Genomic DNA, 18,945 nt, shown 5'->3' on the forward strand with positions numbered 1-18,945 from the left:
TTTGCAGTTGAGAGGGGTAAAAAAACAAAACAACAAATGCGGAAGCAGAGGGCGGCGCCGCTCACTGCGCTCCCCCGTTGCCATGGTGACTTGACGATTTGGGGCTCCATTGATGTGGACTTCTTAGTGTCTGCGTTCATATAACTACCTCAAATCAGCTGTCCTTGAACCGAAAACGCAGATTTTCCTATCTCAGGGCATGTCAACTCGCTGTTCAGGGTTAATCTCGGTGTTTGTTGAACATGCTTTGTGAAATGGACCCCTGGCTACTGGCTGGGGAAACATGGCAATAGTAAACATCATATCATGCTTTCATGATAGGTTTCATTACAAATGATAAAAGTGACATATTACTACCAAATATAATTTCAAAAATGCACTTATATTAACTCAAAATAAATTGAGAGCAGTGTAATTACATTATTCAATGGACATTTTTCTAGTTCAATTATTTGATGCAAATTCTTAACAATAATACAAAATGGTCTTAATATTCCCCATATGTAATTGTATTGTTCTGTCCATATCCAGCAGCCTGTTCATGTGCTTTGAATGGTGATCATGCCTCTTGCTTTCTTTCTTTTTTTAACTGTAATACCTTTTATTGAGTAACGCCTTTTCCCCTTTCAGTTGGCGTCATAACAAGGCAAGCCTGCGCTTAAACAAATGTCAAACACTCCACGGTGCTCCCAGCGCTGACAGTGCATACACTTCAATCAAGCCGCCGCCTCTTATACACGCACACAAACACTTTCAAGTGCACACAAGAGCATATATGAAGAGCAATTTACTGAACCTTTTAAGGTAAGTACTTTACTGTACCACATAAAACATACAAGAGCAGCAGCAGCATACAGTACAACACGGAGACGGATACATTTGATGGCTTTAAGCACTTCCCAAAGCTGGATTGCATCCGGCCACTCCATTAGGTACACCTACTTGAGAAATCATATATCTACAAGAGCTGCATCCATTGGAAATATATTTTAAAAAAAATCCCCAAAACATTAATGGCAGATCATTTTAAAAATACCTATATTGCAATATAGCATTTTTAAGGTTAATGGCAATTTTCTATTCTTCATATCTAAATTTTTTTTTGTTCCTGATAGTAAAATGGCCACAAAAGGGGGACGATACAGGTATCAGCCCATACCTTGAAATAAGGCCGGGTATCGGCCCAATATTCGCCCATCCCTAGAAACAAGTACCCCGAAATATAAGAAACATCTCGATGCAGTTCCATAAATTGTGGCATCCTGGGAAGTTGTATTTTTGGTGTGTAGGCGTAGCTATCAAGCTAGCAGCTGGCTAACTGTGCCCTATAGTAGCATAAACAGGCCATGTAATTAAGTAACTAGCGTCAGATAACCGCTGAGGGGTCTCAATCTCCATAAGGGCGGGTTAGACTGGGTTTTGGTATTTTCGCTGATGCCTTCACCTTAGCACAGATAGAAATGCACATTTGGCACCGATTAATTGACCATCAATCAAAGAAACTCATCTCATTTCCTGTAAAATTGGCCCACAAGAGGTACGGTCCTTGACAAGATGGAAGAAGGAAGTGATTTGGTAGAAGAGCGCAATGTACAACTTTTGCAAGCAGACCTCCACGGGCAGATGATGTATTTATCATTGAAATAGATGACATCATTACACGTCTGCAGAGGACAGAATCAGTCTGCCTGCTCCTCAAATTCATCACAATCGCGCTACACTACCTGCGCCAATAGTTAGACGTGGTCCAACATGCCAAACGTTTAGTTGCTGTGCCTCACACTTGTGAAAATGTCTGCATTCGATCAGGTGTACCTAATGTTGTGGCCAGTGAGTGCACATCCCTGCTGAATGAATCATCGTTCTTCATGTTTTCTAGAATATCATAGTTGTGACTTTTCCGCATGCAAGTCTCTTCGTTGATATCTGGCGTGGTATGGCACTGAGCAAGTTGGGTGTAAAAAATAAAAACATCAACCCCATGTTCATCAGATGGAAAATGTACATGAGCGTAATGATAACTTGATGATACTATTTCCCATGAGCTTGTTTGCTCTTCAGGAGAATCGTCTGAACTTGATGAGTTTCTGGAAGGCCTGCTTGAACTCGTCATTGAACACCGTGTAGATCACCGGGTTAATGAGCGAGTTGAGGTATCCCAGCCAGGTGAAGACGTCGAAGAGCACCGGGTGAAACCAGCACTCTTTGCAAATGGCCGTAACCAGCGTGCCCACGAAGAAGGGCAGCCAGCACACGATGAACGCGCCCAGGATGATGCCCAGCGTCTTGGTGGCTTTCCTCTCGCGGGCCGCGCACAGCCGCTTCCTCTCCAGCACGCTGTCGGCCAGTTTCACCTTCACGCTGTTCATAAAGAGCGGCGAGCTCCCCGCTCCCGAGTGGACGTGTCCTTCCTGGAGGTGGCCCTCCTGGTTGGACGAGGAATTGAGAGAACACAGGGACGAGCCCGCCGAGGTCTGGATGAGCTGCGCCGTGGTGAAGCGCTTCCCGGACGACGTGGGCATCTTAAAGATGCGGGAGCGCGCCGCAACGTAAATCCGTCCGTAGAGGATGACGAGAAGCACCGTGGGAACGTAGAACGCCCCGAAGGTAGAGTAGAGGGTGTACGAGATCTGATCCGTGTTCACCAAGCACTCCGCCAGCTCCTCGTGGGCTTTGGCCTGCCGCCAGAAGAGCGGAGGCATGGAAATCGATATGGAGATCACCCACACTACTCCGACCATGATCCCGGCTCGGCGCATGGTGCGGCGTTTGGAGTACTCCAGCGCGTCCGTGATGGCCCAATAGCGGTCCAGGGCGATGACGCACAGGTGGAGGATGGACGCCGTGCAGAAGGTGATGTCGGACGACAGCCAGATGTCGCACACGATCTGCCCCAGCGACCAGGTCTTGCTCACCGTGTACACGATGCTGATGGGCATCACCAGGATGGACACCAGGAGGTCGGTGACGGCCAGAGAGCCGATCAGGAAGTTGGCGGGCGTGTGCAGCTTCCTGGTCAGGAAGATGGTGGCGATGACAAAGGCGTTGGACAGCACCGTGGCGAAGGTCACCACACCCAGGAGAACGGACAGGGAGATCTGGAAGCCTAAAACCGAGGCGTCGCTCCAGTGGGGAGACGGCGGGGCAGTCGGATCGGGAATCTCCGTGATGTTGCTGGCGAAGTAGTCCAGCGAGCTGTTGTAGACCTCCATCTTGTTTGTGATCCTCGCCGGCTTTAGAAGAGCCTCATTGCAAACCTGCCCATGAGTGCAGGGTTAAATCCCCCCCACCCCCACCCCATGCCTTGTTTTTCATACCAACCGGACCCTAACGTCTAATCCCATCATTCCGTTTTCCGAGCTAATGGTCGTGTAATTGAAGCCGACTTATTTGTCCATTTGAGTTTTTTAATATCGATTGGGCGCCGCTTACGTTGCAGCGGGAGCGATGGATCCTCATTTGTATTCAGCTTCTGTCAGATGGCCACTTTTGTTCCTCTTCTTCCCACTCCTCTTATCTCATCTCATCTCCAAGCTTGCGGCCGGCCGGCAACCACACCTCAACGCCGAACCTTCGTATCTAACAACCACTTTAATGGGCTCCTCCGTTTCAATAAGGCGAGGCGCCGCGCTGCGTGCGGCAAGATGATGACGGCGGATACACGGGTCGGGCTTGTTGTCGGGCCGTTATCTCTCTCTTGCGGGGTCCACGTGAAGGCGATCAACAGTTACATGATCCAAGTCAAGGCTTGCCCCGTATTTGGCGCTTGGTCTTCTTCTGCGTGGGAGACAAAAGAGAGAAACGTAGTTTGCGTTCAATTACGTCTCACCGTCATCCCTTCCTGCATTCATATACAAACAAACAAAAACATCCACATGAATCATGACCAACCCGCGACCTGTAAATGGATCATTGGGATTCAACACACACACACACACACACACACACACACACACACACACACACACACACACACACACACACACACACACCCACACATCCACAGCCAGCTTCCTTGCAAGGTTAATGTATGTTCATTTCAGCTCGACTGATTTTAGTCTTAATGGGACTAATTGCAGCATAATTGACCACAAAAAAAAACAAAAAAACTCCAAACCCAATTTGATTACTTGACTGGCTTTTTAACCCTTTAGTTCAACCAATCAGTAGAATAACAACGCATAAAAGCACAATAATCCTTAGAATATTGTGGAGAGGACCTTAGATAGTCAGTTTAGATATTTGGATACGTTTCAAAAGGAATGATGTAACATTTTTAACAGGTTTTGTCAATGTAGAAGTCAATCAAAGGCATTCTGCTGCACCGCAACACAGACGAAATGAAGATAGAAATAGTCGCAATGGGACGGAAGCGTATTGCATTCACATAAATTTTTTTGTAGGGGTGAGGAACCTTTGAAATTAATTAATTAATTTATTTATTTAATCAGTTTTTTGTTTGTTTGTTTTTTTTCGGGGGGGGGGGGATTCCGTTTTTTTTTTCAATAGATAAGAAAAAATAACAAAAAATACAACAACAAAAAAAAAGAATAAAAATTCGGAAAAAGGCACATCATTGAAGAATTATTGATTTGTGTTAAGGAAAGGGTTAAAGCAGACATATTATGGAGAAGTAAATTATAATTGCTTGTATACAATCGTGAGTTAACTAGTGCAGTCATGCGATTAATTACGATAAAAAATTGTAATTGCCTGATGCTTCTAATTTTTAATAATCTTTTCTTATTTTTATTTTTTTTATAAAGATGATTAAAAATTAAAACAAAAAATTAAAAGAAAAGATTATTAAAAATTAGGGGCACAGGCGATTAAAATTTGTAATCGTAATTAATTGCATGACTTCACTAGTTAACTCACGATTAATCACAAATGTTTATATGTGTTCTAAATGTACAAAAAAAAAATCTAGGCTTTCATACTCTTGATAACAAAAATGGAGAAAAAAAAGTTAAACTAATAGAAATACTTCAAATAAATGTTTGACGTCTACTGCTGTCAATGGCAGTGAATGAGTTAATTGTGTGGAAGAAATTGGAAAGAGAAATTCTCATCCATCCATTTTCTTTCATGCTGGTCTTTATTGGGGCCATGGAGAGCTAGAGACGATCTGAGCTTACTTTGGGTGAGAGGTCACTGATCACCAGAATCAGAATCGATTTTACCGCCATTGTTAGTGAAAGGTGGATTCACAATTAGGATTTTTTTTCCCCCGACATGCAACAAGATAAATAACTGGTAACAAAAAATAAAATAAAAGGTATAAGCAAGAAAATAAACACGGCGCAAAAGACATCAGGTGTAGGTGTGAAGTTAAGGTAATACCGTTTTTTTTTTGTGTGTGTGTGCGTTTATGAGTCGAGCTGATAGCCGGAGGGAAGAAGCTGTTCATTGTGCGCGAGGCTATGGTCCAAATAGACCGTTGCTTCCCGCCTGAAGGGACAGGGTCGAACAGGCTGTGTCCAAGGCGCATCTAAGACAAACTACTCATGCTCATGTTCACATCTGCGGATGATTTAGAGCAGTGGTCTCCAACCTTTTCTCCGCCAGGGATCCTACATGGTAGTAAATATTTTCAAGCAATCATCAATGATGGGAGGGGGGGTGTTGGTGCTGATGTATATTCTCGCTCAGAAACTAATCTCCAAGGCGGGTGGGATGCCGTATGGGGGACAGGCCCAAAAAAAAGAAAAAGATTTATGTGTGTGTGTGAATACGCTGTATGACGGCAAAAGTGGTCCACGCTGGCAATCAGGCTTTGAACATCTGCAGAGACTCAAATCCTGGATTACGAGACTCTCGCTGATCTTTGTTTCATCTTTTCGTTATCTGCTCTCTGTGCGAAAAGTATTTTGTCTGACTTCCGTATTCTTGTAAAAACTTGAAAAGTGGGGTGGGGGGGGGGGCGTCTTGTCAAGCTTTGCTTTTATGCTCAACAATTTGAGAGTTGTGACCAAACTTTTAGGGAAAATATTCAATACAAGACATTAGAAACGGATTGACTTCTTGGCTGTATTTTGCTTTTTCTTTGGCTTTTTGTGGCTGCTGTGACAACTGTTTACATGGAGACTTCTTTGTCCGATCAATCCGATGGATGGATGGATTAGATAGCCTAGCTACCTAGCATAGCAAGCTCGGCTAGATAGATAGCTTAGTAGGCTAGATAGCATAGATAGATAGCATAGATAGCTTAGCTACCTAGGCTAGATAGCCTAGATAGATAGAATAGATAGCTTAGCTACCTAGGCTAGATAGCCTAGATAGATAGCATAGATAGCTTAGCTACCTAGGCTAGATAGCATAGATAGATAGATAGATAGATAGATAGATAGATAGATAGATAGATAGATAGATAGATAGATAGATAGATAGATAGATAGATAGATAGATAGATAGATAGATAGATAGATAGATAGATAGATAGATAGATAGATAGATAGATAGATAGATAGATAGATAGATAGATAGATAGTGAAACTTTGATTGTATTGAGTTTTTCATTTCCTATAGGAAAATACTTGCTTTCTACCAGTGGTTACCAATTTTTCTTTTTACTTGGGTGAGACAACAGCACTCATTACGCTGAGCGAGAATTCCCAAATTGTTGGGCATACAGTCATGGGGATGAGCAATCTGTACCAGGCTGACAATTTTAAAAGCAGGGTTTACTTTAAGATCATTAGAGTGATGCAGTGTGTTTCACAAAATGCACCTTGACACTGAACAGAAGGCGAAGCGAACGATGTTTGATTGTGAAACTGAATTATATTCAGGGCGTTATGAATAGAGACGTTGTTGCTATTTTAAATTAACGTTGTTTCTTTGCATCTTTGCATACTGAACCTAGAAAAAAACCTTATTGAAAGGCAATTTAGTTTAGTAATATTCGTAGTTTTCTGCCCTAGAGTTAAACGATCACTGAAATGGAAGAAATAATGGGTGATGTGCCTGATTCCCATACTAGATTGTGTTGGACCTTTGAGGTACGATTGTATTCCAGTCTCACCTTCATCACATGTGATAGATGGCTGAATGGCCTATCTGTTTACATATCAGTCAAGTCAAACACAAGGCTTATCTCCTTGTGCTCTGGTTTTACGGGACAATGAGATAATGAGGCTGGTAATGAATGGATGGGAGGAAAAGATTTCCAATCAAGAACAGGCCCTGCTGAAATTGGGCTGGATACTGCTTGCGTGAAAACACATTAGTTCCTCCATCTGGCTTTCAAATTAAATGACACAGGGGCAGATCCCAAACCAGGAAGCCCTTACTACTTCGAAGCCCAAATGTATCCACTGTACTATGCAATACATCACAGCCCCATTCATGAGAAATCCAATTCACTTCTGCTTTCAGACTTGGCGCAAGTTCCCAGCAGATGCTGTCCAGTAATGTGTTCGAAGCACACAGTGAACCAGCGACTCACCCCGTGAACCAGGCGGACTTGAAAACGCCGCATGGCCCCCGCTGGAGGCCGGCTAATTGATTTAACTCAGCGGAGGTAGAGCCATCGCCGCTCGTCTGTCAGCGCCTGTCTGCTGCTGACTGGAGCGTGCGCTAAACGCTAGCTGGATACGACTCTAATGAGTGTGTGTGTGTGTGTGTGTGTGTGTGTGTGTGTGTGTGTGTGTGTGTGTGTGTGTGTGTGTGTGTGTGTGTGTGTGTGTGTGTGTGTGTGTGTGTTGACGAAGGATTTGTCAGAGGAGAAACACAGCTGATGCTGGGGAAAATGGATGAAAACTTAATGGGAGTCAGGAGCCTGTTTAACAATTAAGCAATATTGGGCCACTACATTAGGTACGTCACCAAAGCCAGGAAACAGATGAGCTGTGACGTTCACAATGTGAGCCCGAGGGCACACTGACAGAAATATTTAAGCCTAACTTTGAAGATTTATGTAATTTTTTTACATAACAAATTCCCATTTACTTATTTATTTATTTATTTTTAGATAATTTTAACACAAATCTGCCAAATACAACTTTTATTATGCATATTCATTAGTCTAATAAAGCCTATTTATTTGAAATGCATAATCTTCAGGTTTATGTATTTAGTATTAATAAAGTATAACTACTTTATTTTTTATTTATTTCATTTTTTATTTTTTCACATGGCAGTATATTTATCGTGTACAAGTAGATAACCTAATTATTATGCAATTCAAACATGTATTTTTAAATAAATACTTTCATTATTATTAATTTAGAGCACTGTAATTATACAAAAAGGCAGCCGTTATTGGCATCCGCCTCGCGAGAACTGATACCTTGAAATAAAGCCAGGGCATCGGCCCGATACCGATACCTGCCATCAGTACTCGGCTATCCCTACTTGCTAGACAGAATTTCCTCAAATAGTGTTTGTCACTCTAATATAGTGTTCCCTTTCTGTATTGAGCAAAGGGGGAAAAAAATTCATTCTTCTTCTTTTTTTTTAATTTTTAAATTTTTTAAATAAAATAAAAAATAAAAAAGCAAAGCAACATATTTACCAACAGAAAAATCTCATGGCACATCACCTAACAAAAATGTTACAAAAAGTGTACAGTATACCGAATAAACCATGATCTTGTAATTTCCTCACAAATTTACTTGGCGTAATTAGCCAAAACAGCAGCACCTACCAAGTAATTAGTTTATCAGTGTGGAGTCTAAAAAATGATCTTACATTATGTGCAGATAATTAGCATTCTAGTATATTCTGACTTGTGGTTATTTTTACACTTGAAACAATCGCCTATAAAGCTAATACAAGTTTAATGATTGTGACACAGATTCATTTCATCTAAATGATTTCCTATAAGAAGTCACCAATGATCCAAAAATGGATTTTGTTAAAGGTTTCACTGTATTGACGACCCTCAATAATTAGGTGGCCAAATGTCACGCAGAGAGAGAGAGAGAGAAAAAAAGGAGTTTCATCGAAAACAAGCATCAAAACTGCTATTAGATATCGAGTATGACAGCATTAGACAGCAAAGTCATTAGTAGTCATTAGCGGATAAACTGTTCCGCATTGGAAGTGCGTAAATATGAAACAGAGTCACGTCGCTGCTGGAGCAAAGGTTACACAAAGTCAGACTTTTACATGCCAGCGCAGCATTGGAGCATCTCTTTATGAGCCAGATGTCCACTTTTATTTAACATTCTATCTGTGCCAAGTGTCCCGTTAACAAACATGCTTACTTTCCACACCCGTGATGCTTGACGCCGTGATATACAGTAGTAGTGTTAGTTTTTTCAAGCAAGCTTACGGAGAAGAATGGACGTATAAAATATAGATTAGTAGACGTTTTGGAACCTCTGTTTACCTGTCTGAAAAAAAATGAAAGAAAAACAAACAAAAAAACTGGATCAGATTATCCCGCATTCCAAAAACACATGCTAGGTTAAAAAGACTCCAAGTTGTCTTTAGGAATGAATTTGATTGGCTGGTGCTGGTGACCAGTGTACACTGGTATAGAAAATGGATTTTAGGTACTTCACTATATGGCACTTTTTTTTTTTTTAACCTTAAAAGGCCCTCAACGCACTTTACATTTTGACTGCTCATTCACCTACTGACGACGTAGCATCACAAACTCAAGGTTGTGAAACAACTACTCTACCACTGAGCCATGCCACCAATAAATCTCCATTTCTAATTTGGCAGACCACGCTGCGCCATGGTGGGCGTTCTGGCGGGCAGAGGACATTTTCTCTTACATGCCCATTGTGCACCTGAAAATTTGGTGGCTTGAAAGTCCACTGGACTTCAAACCAGCTCAGAGCAGGTCTAAGTTGTGGTGCAGGTGGTGTCGGTTACTATGATTAAGGCAGATTCCGTGCTTTGCTGAAGTGTGGTGGATGTCATTGTATTTCATTCATAAATATGACTAGAGTGCACATTGCACCCTGTAATTCTTATAAATTCTTATAAAAATAATTAATTATTACTATCATCATCTTTATTATATTCAACACCATGCTAAAACGGTGCCTAGACTCGCGCGTACAATTTCTGTAGTAGTCAGTCAAAAGATAATGTGGTGGTCAAATTTCCACAACATGTCCCCTTGAAAATAATTCAATAATAATCCGAACCTTTTTGGAGTGACATAAAAAAAAGATATATTCCTATTTTTTTTAACGAGGTGTGGGGGGCTTTTGGTACATCCATGTTGGTTTGCAGGTGCCCTGGAGCACGGCGAGTAGGTGTTCTTCCCGAGCTGCGTAGGCCTACACGCACATGCACCATCTGCGCCATCCGCCCACGTAAACATGCAAATACTAGTAGAAGAAAAGGTTTCATTTGGTTATATTTTTTGTGGACATGCTAATTTAAGCCTTTGAGGTAATAGTCACAAAGTGTGCCTGCGGTGTAAAGCACAGGTGGATGAAACGCACCTGGCTATGCCAGACGTCACTGTCACATTTTAACGGTTCCAAACCGGACCATCGTTCCAACGAATAAGCAGGGCAACTTACAGAAAAGTGACTTTTTAATTGCTAGTATAAAATTAGTGAGTCTCATTTTGGCCCGACTGTTATGTTTTCAATTTTCAGACCCTCACTGAGTTCCTCGACTGCAAAGAGCCAATACTGAATTGAAGAACAGAAATTATAAACAAGTGCAGCAAAAATCTATCTATCCATTTTCTTAACCGCTTATTCCTCACAAGGGTCGCGGGGGTGCTGGAGCCCATCCCAGCTGCCTTCGGGCAGTAGGCGGGGGTACACGCTGAACTGGTTGTGCAGCAAAAATCATTTTGAGAATCCAAGACTGTCGCCATTGACTTCTTTTGATGATCTAATAACAATCGCGTTTATGCTAATCTGCGTTAGCCTGCCTATGCTGTTTTGTATGATATGTTAGCAGCTATTTGCTAGACCAAATTTGATTGTTTTGTTAAACATTATAGTGTATAAATATACATTGTTTCATTTTATTTTTTCTAATGTTGGTGTCATTAAATGTGTGTCAGGTAAGCAGTAACTGAGTTTTCCCACAGAAGAGTCACAAAGTACAAACACAGGAATCACAACATTATACAGCACATACAGACAAACATCCATTCACATTCGCACCTAAGCACAACTCGGAGAACTTCAATGAACCTTCTAAGCTTGTTTTCTGAATATGTGAGGAAGCCGGGAGTCTCCGGAGAAAACCCACGCAAGTACAGGGAGAACATGCAAACCTCACACAGAAAGGCCGAAACCAGTGTTCGAACCCCCCCCCCCCCCCAACCTCCCCCCCCCAACCTCAGAACTGGGATGCAGATGTGCTTACTGCTAGTCTTCATGCTGCCCAAAAGCAATCAATTCAAGTCATAAATAAATAAAAATCATAACTCTTGTATTTCTAGAAGCGATGACGTGGGCTGCTTTTGGCCAAAGTAACACATTTTTCTGACCTATTAATGCTGGCATAGATAATATCTTAGCCAAAATTTGATCTCAACAACTTTTACTGACATCTATTTGCATAAAGCTAATTAAAAATCAGCGCTGTCACAATGTATTTATTCCTTGCCTTCTTAAAATGATCTCCCAACAAATGAAAGCCCCGTTCTTCAGAAATAATATTTTCCACCACCCTGCACGTCATAAATTCCTCTCTCTACTGCATGGTCGTGACCCTTGGAAAGTAGAGCAGGTACCAGTACAGATCTAGGACACCTGAGAGGCCCTTCATTAGAACTGAAACTTTAGAATGAAGCTAAAATGGGGGATCGAGATACACACGCATAAACTCATTGAGGAATGGCTGCTAAAATAAAACCTCCATCAGCGCTTAAAACAGAGGTCACCTATAAAATGAGATGGACAAACTTCACATCCTTGTAGCTACTAAATTTAACAGTTCAGGCATCTTAAACGGGATTTGTTCCACATTCTTAACCAGATGCTTGGTCAGATACAGAATAAATGCTTATCATTTCATTGATCTTTGAGGATCCAGTTGATTTTGTTGACCAAAATCCCGTTACACCACCTGCACCACAATTTAGACCTGCTTATGGTTGGTCAAAAGATAATGCTATTTTCAGTTTGTAACTTTATGTGTGTAAAAATCCTAAATTGTGGTCGCAAAATTGAGCATAAGTAGCACATATCGCTGAGTACACAAAATGTTTTGTTTATTTTTTATTCTAATTGCGATAACTGATTCAAATGGCAGAAATTATTAGGAACTAGCATTATTAAAAAAAAAAAAGGAGAAAAACAATGTGTATGACGTGTATAATCCTGCGAGTATCTCCAATTCAATTGGGATGGCTTTACGCTGAAAAGAGGGAAACTCCCGTGAAGATCTGAAGACTGCAGTGAAGCATCACTTCAAATGACGGGTGACTCACCGCAATGGGTTCTTCTCATTATGGGAACACAGGAGAGGAAATGTTTGGGGAAGTTTAAGAAGTTTCATGCTTTTCAATTTCAAAGTGATTGAGTGGCTCGCAAACACAACGCTGCCAATTGATCCCCGCTTGATCCATTTCATTTTACGGCTGACTTGAATTGTTTTGTCTATGAATAAACCAAAGATTAGGCTCCTTGAGAACACTCAAACTGTCACAAATGTATTATCCTCTATAAACCTACTGATTTTTGACAATTTATTCTACAAGGGGAAGTCAACTTTTTTTTTTGGGACAATAATATGTTCTATGCAGCCCCACTAGTCTAAATATGGTATTCTAGTTAATATTGTGTTAGTGGAATACGAGTTAAGCAGCAAATTCCAGTCGTTTTTATCCATCTCAGGGGGCGGCCATTTTGCCTCTTGCTGTCGACTGAAGATGACATCACAGTTGCCCAGGTCTCGGGTAATAACCAATCAATGCTCAGCTTCAGAAAACAGGTGAGCTGTGATTGGTCGTTGCCTGAGCCCTTGAGCAACATTGATGTCATCTTCAGTCGACAGCAAGTGGCAAAATGGCCGCCCCCTGAGATGGATAAAAATGGCTGGATTTTGCTTCATAACTCAGATTCCACAAATGTAATGTGAATCAGAATGTCATGTTTAGACTAATGAGGTCACATGTAACATATATCCACCTCAAAGTTGTTTAGTGCCAGTAAAAATGATACAGGCCCCCTCAGTCCATGACAAAGGTTTCATTAATCGAGCTGTAAGTCAATGTTTCATCAGCAGAATTATGAAAATATGAATTGAAGGTTCAAATCCTATTTAGTGTTACTTTGTCAGATCAGCATACCTGTATAGTAAAATCTATCTGTAGCCTCACCCTAGACTCAACCAAACACCCAACCACCATTGTACAACCCTGTTGATTTAAACCAGTGCTTTTTTTTTTTTTTTTTTAAATGGAGGAAGAAATTTTTTTAAATCCTACCCTCCTCCTCACCTGTCCGTTGAGACTATAAATATGATCATTTGTCAATAAAATTCTCTGCGGGAGCTAATACGCCTCGCAGACTCTGACAACGTGAGCACCACTGCCACCTACTGTAATGGAGGTCCAATTACACGTTATACAGGAAAAATAAAAAAATAACATGTTCCCTGTGGTCACATGCGATTATAGGAACAGGAGTTTATAAACCGCAACACGAACCTGCAACAGACCTTTCCGTACTGTTTACTTTCAATTTGTGACGCTCCGGCGCCGGTGTTTAGGTAGACCCCGCATTGTTTCTTCGACTCGCCTCTGGTGTTATGATTACTGCGGTGACAAATGACAACAGCCTGCTTTCAACAGCACAGCACTGACAATTGCTGTCTCCATTGTACAGCTGTGAACAGCTTTGTCTGGGCCAAGCTTATATCCATGAGTTTACCCACATCTGTATTATTGATCACATGGCCACATCGTCACAACATCTCATCTATGCTCTGGCGGGTTGTGTTTCCTAGCCCAAAGGCAGACTTTTTTTTAGGCACCATCTGCCTCAGCTGCTTCCAAGCCAACTCATGTGCGGACTACTGTAAACACTTAGGAAGGCCTACGGGGCCAGCGATGCGCCGCCGCCGCCACTGTTGAAAGGCACCTCAAAGCGTTTCAGTGTGTTTGTAGTCATGTTTTGATGCTCGTTCAAGACACAAAGTGACACTAAAATTATCTTGCGTTTGTTTCATTGCTGTCCTGCGCTGACAGACCTTAAGCAAACAACATAAAAAAAATAAAAAAACCTCTGAGGACGATGTCTACCCCTGGTGTGTTATAATGATGCCAAGAAGCATGGAATGTCATCATTCCTTAGTTACAGTTGCTATGAATATGTAGTGCAGAAATGTGATAATAGCATTTTAATTGCTATTTTGGTAACGACGGTGGCCACTGACAGTTGTAAGCACTCTGAATTATTTAGCACATGTCTGTGACATCCAAAAGGATGAAGCGGCATTTTGTCACCAATTGTTTACTGCAAATGTAACAAGTGTCAAACCTGGAGCTGCCACCGCCTCACTGGCTTGGGAGCAGAGCGCGCTTGATGCTCTTTGTAAGCTCCAAGGCGTGAGGTTATACTAACGTACAGCACAACACAAACTGGCAGAGGTGGGCATTCCATCAATATTGACGGAAGGTCCCTCAATCCGTCAATGACGGATGTCCATTTTGTTGACGATTGGCGGAAACTTAAAATGTTTTGACAAATTTAGCATTGACGTCAATGTATAACTCTCAATCCGTCAATAAATTCAGCAATCCATCAATGATGGACGGCCCATTTGACGAATGACGAAAATATTGACGGACGCCAATTTAGCTGGGCAATCGCCTTGAAATATTTACCATTAAAAGGCCCACCTCTGCAAACTGGCATCCGTTACACAAACCTCCACCAGTTACACCGTCAACAAATTCCAATAGCAATCAAGTCTGAAGCTGCTTATCAGGAGCTAGCATGCTAACACTCGGTATAAAAACGGGCACATCTTCATTTTTGTGCTGGGGAAAGTCGAGTTTAACCCTAATGTTATGTTTGTTTGACAAGAACAGCAAAAATGCCCCTGGGTCACTTTGACCCGGGGTGCGTATAGTCATCCAAACGTGTCAGAAATGTGTGTAATCCAAATCCCTTACTTGTTTTAATCTGTGTGTTATGTTTATTTATTAAGAACTACAAAAATGTCCCTGGGTCACTTTGACCCGACGGTGTTTTTAATTATTCAAAAGTGTCACTGTTTTTATTCGTGTGCAACCCTGCTCACCAACAACAACAATACTTTATTTCAACCCATGTGTCACATTTCTATCCATGGATAACATCCATGGGTCACTTTGACCCGGGAACGTGAATAATTATCAGAAACAATCTTTTATTTATTTTTGTAACCCTGCTAGTGAACAAAGCCAAGATTTAATTGGCACTCTTGATGATTTTTTTTCGGATTACATTTTCAGGAAATTGATTTATTGGGGGGGGGGGGGGGGGGTCGCTTCGATTGGCCAGGAGTCGGCTGCATTCCCTCCCACTAAGGCGCACAAATGCCCTCTTCTATCTGCACTAGTCTAGCAAAATACCCAAAGTAACATTTATAGTAAGTCCCCTTTAACATAGCTTTGTTTTGTTTTTTCCTTTTTCCTTTTTCTCATGCCGCTGAACTTGGCCAGAAATCTTTGCTGGTTTGAAGCAAATCCTGCAATAGTTTCACTTGCCTCGGAGCTTCCATTTCGAAAGATGATCCCCCGGGTGATTGAACGTGATGAATTTGCAAGTAATTCTTCATGGTGCTTCTTGGCACCCTTGACTCTGAGCCTCACCCTGAGTGATCACAGCCATCTCGGTGATTTGCAGCCTCAGACACCACACGTCATTGCAATCACGAGCTGCTTTAAGTTCTATAGCATCAAAATCCCTTATGGAGAAAGAAACCTTTCGCTTTGTTTTTCCCCATCCTCCATATCAGCATTAATTTCCTCCAGTATTAATTATTAAGCCAGATTTGTATCGTTAGCATAGCAAGCTGCAAATGAGAAAAGCCCCTCATTTATTCAAACTATTTCCTAATCCATTTCATTTCCATGACTCTGTGTCATTAACAATTTATCAGCGGGTGCATGACACGGCACTGCGAGGATTTTCCTGTCGTTCTAATGCCTTTTGATGTATTTGTGTTCACCTCTGAGCCAGAAGCGAGAGAGCAGAACATCAGCACAGTGCACGTAGTGCACGTTTCATCATACCCGATTCTCTTTCATTTCCACAAGTCACTTGCGCATGGCAAAGTTACTTTTTTGTTCATTGAGTTCTTCAACTTCGGTCGTCTTCTGACATCACTCAAATGTTCCCTACATATGATGACCGATCCACAGAAGAGAGAGGTAGCGAAGACTGATGGGGGATTATAAAACAGCAGATAAACTCATATGCAGACATCCTCATTGGATCATATCAAAGTCGCTTAACCTCAACAAAATTAATCTCCTCAGTCATGAAACGTATAAGTTGCTCTCTAATATGTTTTCTGCATTATTGAAATGAGCAGCAAACAATTGTCTCACGATTATGTCACTTTGGCGATGACATCATTCTTCCATCCAAAACAATCAGGCAAAAGTCTGAGCGGATTTCTATTGGGCTACTTTTTGAAAAGGTAAAACGACAATTCATTAGGTACACCATTATGATCCAACAAAACATAGAAGAATCACAGACCCTCCCTTTATAGATAAATCCTAACCAATGAGATAACATACTCTTTTTTAAAATTATTATTAACATTTGTATTGCATTATTATTAATAGCAAATATGTAGGGGTTATTTATTTAAGTGGCGTAGAGGTGCACTGCACAATACAGGTCAGGTTCCAATACTGTAGAATGCCCCTCTCGTGAAAAAGCAAAAGCCATAATATTAGGAACACCTCAGTGCACTTCTCCACCACTGCAAAGCACAAAAAGCAAATACCGGTACGTTAATTACGCACAGTTTGTATTCATTCTCAATGTTCTTACTTTTTTAAAAGTGGCATACAGATCTGTTTCCAGCATGCACGGATAAACCTAAATGAAGACGCCAAAATATTAGGAACACGTCCCAGTAGGTTATGGGGAGTCCTTCCTCGCCACAGTAATACACACATGAATAACTGGCATTGATTTGACTGCATAATGTTTTTCTTATCACGTGGCAGTAAAGCAATAATGACGGATTTATTATTATTTTTTGCACTGTGCGTAATGGCAATCGAAACGCACAAACGTCCAAAAACAAACAATACAATGAAAAACAATGAACACTCACCATGTTATGAGGGGTAGTTTCTGCCTTCCTGGATGCTCCGGCCACCAAAACCACCGATCAGGGAATCCCGGGAAGCGGAGAAATCCAGATTACGCACGCCGGTCCCGAGCAAACGCACGAACAAAGCGCCGTCCGGCCGGCGCGCAGATTCTTGTGTGCGTCCTGCTCGCCTCGCCATCACGCATGGTGCTCCACATGGCATCTCACGGCGTGGGGAGGTTGACGTCGCTGCACGGCTCCTCGCTCCTGCATGCGTCAACTTGACCCAAAACAAGAGAACGTCACGTCGTGTGCCCCCCCCCCCCCCCTCCCTCCCTCCCCTCACGCAGAAGAGAAGACGTCCCCTCCCCTCTAAGGTGGAGGCAAAGTGCACAAGTGTTCGAACTTCGTAGAGGCGTGAAGGTTGTTTCCTGCGTCGTTTTTTTTTTAAATTATTATTATTAAGAGACAAGCGCGCATCTACCAGCTGGTTGCATCAGCTCGTCTGATGATGGAGGGGGCCGTCAACTAGTTGCATTCATTCTATGACTGCATGTGAGTGGAACGTCGCTCGGAATTGTTACCATCCTGAAAGAAACAGTAGTGACTGAGTGAGTGAGTGAGTGAGTGAGTGAGTGAGTGAGTCTGACTAGTGTACAACATCTTCAGAGAACACTATAGTTTCCAAGGAAAATGACAGTAGCTGAGAACATAAATATTTTTGCAAAATCTTCGAGATTTTGTACAGTAGGTTTGATCATTTGTTCCAGAATTGTTTCATTACCTTGGGGGGGGGGGGGGGGGGGCATCCCTGGGGCATCCCTGCCTTCCCCCAAGTGGTTTGTATTTTCAAGTGTAGTCTTTGTACTTTTGTTTGCATTTATGACTTCACTATCGCCCTCTGGAGGTTGTTGCTGATTTTGGGTGTGGGGGGGGGGGGGGTTAAAATGTTTATATCTGATCCATATGTAGTTCTTTTGAGAATAATGATTTTGGCGAACATGCCTGTTTGTTTTACATTGATCACTGTGGAAAGTGTGGTTTAATTAGTGTATTGTGTATGCTTTTTTTTTTTTTTTTACTATTCGCATTGTTGTTATTTTTATCATTATTATTCCTCCCCTTTTTTCTTCTCTTTTATTCTGTTATTGTTATTTTGTTTTGTGATATGGACCCGCCTGGTTCTGGAAAACATTTTTATTCATTCATTCAATAATAATAAAAAACTAACACAAAACATCTCTCGTCTCATATTTGTCATTTAACGGAAAATTCAAATCAGTACATTTTAAAAATAAAAAGTGTCGTGAACATTTGTGTCACCATGACCCATTCGTCACTTAGAACATATGCTTGTTTGCGCAAGGAGAGCATCTTTCCTACAGTACATACGTGAAAGACTTCCAGGACACTCAGGTGGAAGCGTCTTTGCTGTTGTTCTGTTTTGACACGGTAGGTGTGGGGAAAAGTTGTTTCTCGACATTTTACCGTTTACTCGGCTTATTTGCAGAAGTGAAAATATACGCCGGCAGGGAGCAGCCGTAAGAAAACGTCACGGCGGATAAATCCTCACTGTGACTTGCTTTAACCACATTACAGCGCGGAGAAATTTACTGTGTGTGGCAATATTGAGTAGAGGTGAAGAAAAAGCAGCTGCCATGAAAAAAAAAAACCTACCGTGACCCACGGCCATGCTTTGCTGTGGATAGATGGAGACACATTGGACATAAAGATTAGCTTGCTTGA

At 41.8% G+C, this 18,945-nt stretch overlaps 1 protein-coding gene across 3 annotated transcripts in view; it reads right to left on the bottom strand.

The window, feature by feature from the left end:
- Window positions 1–441: 441 nt before the first annotated feature.
- Window positions 442–18,945, bottom strand: part of htr1d (5-hydroxytryptamine (serotonin) receptor 1D, G protein-coupled) — a 60,251-nt gene continuing 41,747 nt past the window's right edge. The window contains exons 1-3 of one of the 3 annotated variants that reach the window (XM_086095706.1): window positions 18,877–18,889; window positions 17,221–17,479; window positions 442–3,777 (exon numbers count right to left, since the gene is read on the bottom strand). In XM_086095706.1, the coding sequence (XP_085951832.1) occupies window positions 2,058–3,212 (1,155 nt within the window). In that variant the 5' untranslated portion in view covers window positions 3,213–3,777; window positions 17,221–17,479; window positions 18,877–18,889 and the 3' untranslated portion in view covers window positions 442–2,057. Of the gene's footprint in view, window positions 3,778–17,220; window positions 17,500–18,876; window positions 18,890–18,945 lie in introns of those variants that run through there. The other 2 variants (XM_086095705.1, XM_086095704.1) reach the window with 2 other exon arrangements.

This window comes from Leptonotus elevatus, chromosome 14, assembly GCF_054856555.1.
Source record: "Leptonotus elevatus isolate MCC_2025b chromosome 14, RoL_Lele_1.0, whole genome shotgun sequence".
NCBI lineage: Eukaryota > Metazoa > Chordata > Actinopteri > Syngnathiformes > Syngnathidae > Leptonotus > Leptonotus elevatus.